Source organism: Takifugu flavidus, chromosome 18 (assembly GCF_003711565.1).
Source record: "Takifugu flavidus isolate HTHZ2018 chromosome 18, ASM371156v2, whole genome shotgun sequence".
NCBI lineage: Eukaryota > Metazoa > Chordata > Actinopteri > Tetraodontiformes > Tetraodontidae > Takifugu > Takifugu flavidus.
This window is the reverse complement of record NC_079537.1, coordinates 5,790,599-5,795,637: the sequence shown is the minus strand read 5'-3', so window position 1 is coordinate 5,795,637 and position 5,039 is coordinate 5,790,599. Positions and strand designations below refer to the sequence as shown.

The 5,039-nt window shown below is 42.2% G+C and overlaps 1 gene segment (V, D, J or C); it reads right to left on the bottom strand.

Moving 5' to 3' along the window:
• Window positions 1–373: 373 nt before the first annotated feature.
• Window positions 374–3,722, bottom strand: LOC130515313 (immunoglobulin heavy variable 4-59-like). The segment is given in 3 exon segments: window positions 374–530; window positions 3,256–3,586; window positions 3,680–3,722. Coding segments are annotated over 3 exon segments (531 nt in total).
• Window positions 3,723–5,039: the final 1,317 nt, after the last annotated feature.

Sequence of the window (5,039 nt, the reverse complement as noted above, 5' to 3'; positions counted from 1 at the left end):
TTTAGGTGTGGAGATCTCTCAGGATTCCAGACACTCGGTAAGTCAGAAAGATTTTCACTGAAGTAAAGAAACTGTCTTTAAATACTTTATTTATATTGTAAAATAAAGATAGGCTTTTGTCCTTGAATCATCAATTCACCAGGAATGTTTTGATATTAATATTAGACACTGCTTTGCATTTTAAATTCTTCCTGAATTAATGCAATTGTGTTTTAAATTTTGGGCGTGTTTAAGCAGTTCGATCAGATCATTGATTAAGTGATTATCCAATATATTCTCAAGGAGATATTTCACATTTATGCAAAATTCTCTTGTAAAATAAAGAGATTGTTGTTGGGTCACTGACAAGCAGAAATGAATTGAAATGCAAAATTCAGACACGGGAGAAAGGAACAGATTCTTTCACAACTTTACTGAGCACAGGAGGCCGAACAAAAGAGTAGCTGACTCCAGAATCCAAAGAGGATCTCTTGTTTGACGTAGGACAAGTCTGGTAGGATGCTGAGCAGGGACGGGTGATGCCAGCACAGCTGCGGACAGGTGAAAGAGAGCACAGGTGAGGCAAAGACCACAACGAATTTTCAGGCTAGACGCAAGTGAGTGCTAAGCAGATACCACTGGAGTTTTCCAACAAACTAGCACCGAGCACAAGGACGGACCGGCCTTTAACTAGCAGCTGACGAGACGATGAGCCACAGCTGCGCCAATATAGTGGCAGAAAAAGGCCCGATCACCACTCTACTCAGCGGGGAGGAAAAGCAGACACACAGGGGACATGGGAAAGACAAAACCAAGGACAATTATAGGTTTAGAATGTTATTAATGGAGCATTCTCCAAGAGTCAAGGAGATTAACATTTGAGTCATTGAATTGATTTATATTTTAGCTCACACCATTGATCGTTCTATATGTTATATAGAGGTCACTCAAAAATATATTTCTTATTTTTAACTGAACTCATCTTTGTGTGAAAAAAATCCCTAAAAAGTTCTCCATAGTTTAAATGTTTTACTTGGAGTCTCCTCATGAAAAACGATATGCTGGAAATATTTTGAAAAACTTTAAGATTGTAATTCAGTTTTTGAGAAGGAGGCACGTTTGTTGTCTGTGGAGGTTTTTGCACAGCTGTTCCTCTCTCTGGAGTCACTGTGGTTGTCGAGCACAGAAGAAAACAGCAGAATCCTCTGCTGTCAGGCTGCTGATCTGCAGGTATTGAGTGCTGCTGGACACGTCTTCAGTCATCACGTAACCACTTTCGAAAGAGCTTCCATAGATAGCAGAGTTTGAACCTGTGTTCATCCTCCCGATCCACTCCAGAGCTTTCCCTGGTCTCTGTCGTATCCAGTGGATATTGTAGCTGGTCATGTCAAACCCTGAAATGGTGCAGGACATCTTCACTGTCTCTCCAGGTCTTTTTACTTCAGGCTGAGACTGATCCAGTCTTTCACTCCAAACACCTGAAAGACAATAGAAATGCACCCAACAACCAGGTCAAGCCCATTCTGGACCTGTCCACAGAAGTAACAGCAGCCCTGATGTTCTCAGCAATCAGCACGACAGACGTCCACCAGACACTGAAGATTTGCATCAGGGTATCAGGAGGACAGGCTCAAACAGGCTCCAGGAAACCATCCAACAGTTAGTACTCCTCTAATGACTGTTTGACCCAAAGACTAACAATATAGCAAATGGTAAATAATATTTTTAAGAGGAAGAAGTGATACTACTGATCCACTCCAGTCCTTTTCCAGGAGCCTGTCTGACCCAGACCATGTAGGAGCTGCTGAATGTGAATCCAGAGGCTGAACAGGTCAGTGTGTGAGATTCTCCAGGTCTTTTAACCACTGGTTCAGACTGGGTCAGAGTCTGAGTATCAACACCTGTTTAGAAGATGAAACATCAAGTTAATCAGCTGATGACAAAAATTAAAGTGTGTCAACAATCAGGATGAGTGAAGATCTTCACCTGCCCAGCAGATAGTTAGAAGCAGCAGTCCTGTCCTACAGTCCATCATGTTCAACTGTGTGTCCCCTCTTCTCTGTCCTCCTCTCACATAAGTAGACGTGGAACACATCTGAGTTTTGCATCGACTCCTCCTCAGTAAAGAACTGGATTTGATTGTGATGCCTCCTCCTCTTTGGATGATGTGAGCCTATGATCAATGACACCTTTAATTTTGTCCAATTAATGATGCACCAGTGGTCCTAGTAATGATTTGTGAGGTACCCCACACTTCACACTCAGCAGTTCTCGTCCAGCTGCAAATCAATTTTAGTGTACAAAAAGAATGTCTAAAGGGAGAATCATGAGATCGGGGATTTTCCATGAATTTGTGACATCATTTAATTGATTTTTAAAAATACACATTTTTTTCCATGAGTCATCAATTGATCATGAATGTTCGAGTAGCAATATTAAACACTGATCTCTTAAAAAAAGGGTTCTGGTGTGTGCTTTTATTTTGGGTAAAAGTTGAAATTAACTGTTGAGATAATTGAAATTACAAAAAGACAAATATATTGTTGCTGCATTATCCTTATGAAACAATTTTAAATGCATGTGAAATTCAATTCTTTCATAATGAGATCAGAAGTTCAGCATTCTACAAAATCAGTCATCATATATATTTTAGGTCATTTGGTCTTTATTTGTTTGTGCAAAAGGAATCTAAAAATGTTTTCTTATTTTGTAGTTCTTTTTTACTACAAAAAACATTGAAAGTTTCCTACAGGTTTTATATTTAATTTAAATTCTGAGGTAAAAATCTGGGCGGCACGGTGGTGTGGTGGTTAGCACTGTTGCCTCACAGCAAGAAGGACCCGGGTTCGATCCCCGGTTGGGATTGATTGGGGACTTTCTGTGTGGAGTTTGCATGTTCTCCCTGTGCCTGCGTGGGTTCTCTCCGGGTACTCCGGCTTCCTCCCACAGTCCAAAGACATGCATGATTGGGGATTAGGCTAATTGGAAACTCTAGATTGCCCATAGGTGTGAGTGTGAGAGTGAATGGTTGTTTGTCTATATGTGTTAGCCCTGTGATTGACTGGCGTCCAGTCCAGGGTGTACCCTGCCTCCGCCCATTGTGCTGGGATAGGCTCCAGTCCCCCCGCGACCCTCAGTGGAGGAAGAAGCGGTAGAAAATGAGTGAGTGAGAGTGAGGTAAAAATCTTGCTCTCCAGCATGCCTCAACGTTGTTATCATTCATTCCTGGTGTGACAGCGCCCCCTCTGGTGATAATGTGTTGATGCTCTGAGGGGTTTTTGTTCAGCTCCACTGGTGGTTTGTGTTATTGTGTGTCTGGCACAGTAATACACAGCAGTGTCTTCAGGCTGCACATTCACTCCATTTAGAGTCACTGTGTTGCTGGAAGAGTCCAAACTGATGCTGAACTTGTTCTTCAGGGAATCTTTGTAGTAGGAGGCTCCAGTATATTTCCATCCAATCCACTCCAGTCCTTTCCCTGCAGGCTGTCTGATCCAGTTTGTAACATAGCTGCTAACAGAATAAGAGACCTGACAGGTGATGGTCAGACGCTGACCTGGCTGCACAGTCACAGAGGCTGGCTGTGTCAACTGTTCACCCTTCACACCTGTGGATGAAGAGCAGAAGATTGACGTAGTGGACGTAGAGTGAACAGTCAGGGTGATCACACTGTCAGTGTCTCTGCCTCAGTCAGACTCACAGGATCCAGCTGCCAACAGCAGCAGCAGAGCTACAGAGAACATGGTTGGTATTGAAGCTGATCTGATGGGAGCTTCTCTTCTTCTGCTGCAGCTGACAGCAGGATGTCAAGTCTTTATAGCAGATGGACAGGAAGTTCCTTTGCATAGAGAAGAATTGTGACAGGAAATAAAAGAAGCACCAACTGTTGAACTGCATCAGTGATTCCAGGAAAATGGAAACAGTATTGGAGTCACCATAGTCCATTTTTAAATCCTTTGGGTAGAGAAGATAGATTACCTGAGGTTAATTGTTTGTGAAAAAATATTGGAGCATTGCAGGTAAAAACAGCTGGAGAGAGTGGTGGTGGATTAATGAGAAATAATAAATGTTACATTTCAAAGAATTTGACTTTCACGGAAAATTACAAATTGGTCATGTAGGCACTTTGCATTTATTTGGTCAAAAGCAGTTGTAAAATAATTTAAAATAACATTTTAAAGTGAGGTCATTAACAATTTAAAAGGCATTCATAATAAAATAAAGACAGTGTTCACGGTCCACTTCTGCTCTTCACAGCAGTAAATATGAGAAGTGTGTGTTTTTGTACAGCTGCTGAACTGACTTCAGTCACTGTGACTCTCGAGCACAATAATAAACAGCAGAATCTTCAGTCTTCAGGCTGTTCATCTGCAGATTCAGCTGTGCTCTGTTGTTGTCTCTGGAGATGATAAACCGGCCTTTGACTGACTCAGAGTAGTGCTGGCTGCTGCCATCAGTGTAAATACCACTGATCCACTCCAGTCCTTTTCCAGGAGCCTGTCTGACCCAGGCCATCCAGTAGCCACTGAATGTGAATCCAGAGGCTGAACAGGTCAGTGTGTGAGATTCTCCAGGTCTTTTAACCACTGGTTCAGACTGGGTCAGAGTCTGAGCATCAACACCTGTTAGAAGATGAAACATCAAGTTAATCAGCTGATGACAAAAGTCAGTCAACAATCAGGATGAGTGAAGATCTTCACCTGCCTAGCAGATAGTTAGAAGCAGCAGTCCTGTCCTACAGTCCATCATGTTCAACTGTGTGTCCCCTCTTCTCTGTCCTCCTCTCTGCTCTCACATAAGTAGACGTGGAACACATCTGAGTTTTGCATCGACTCCTCCTCAGTAAAGAACTGGATTTGATTGTGATGCCTCCTCCTCTTTGGAGGATGTGTATTCATGTCGTCATTTCGTCCCACTGATGGTTTTACAATGGTCCAGTAATCAGTGGTCTGAGGTTTTTTTCAGAGTAAATGTGTCCTGACAGTTGCTCTAAAAACAGTTAGAGTAGATATTAAACTTGCTCAGTCTTTACAACCAAAAACTCCTCCTCAGTTTCATTT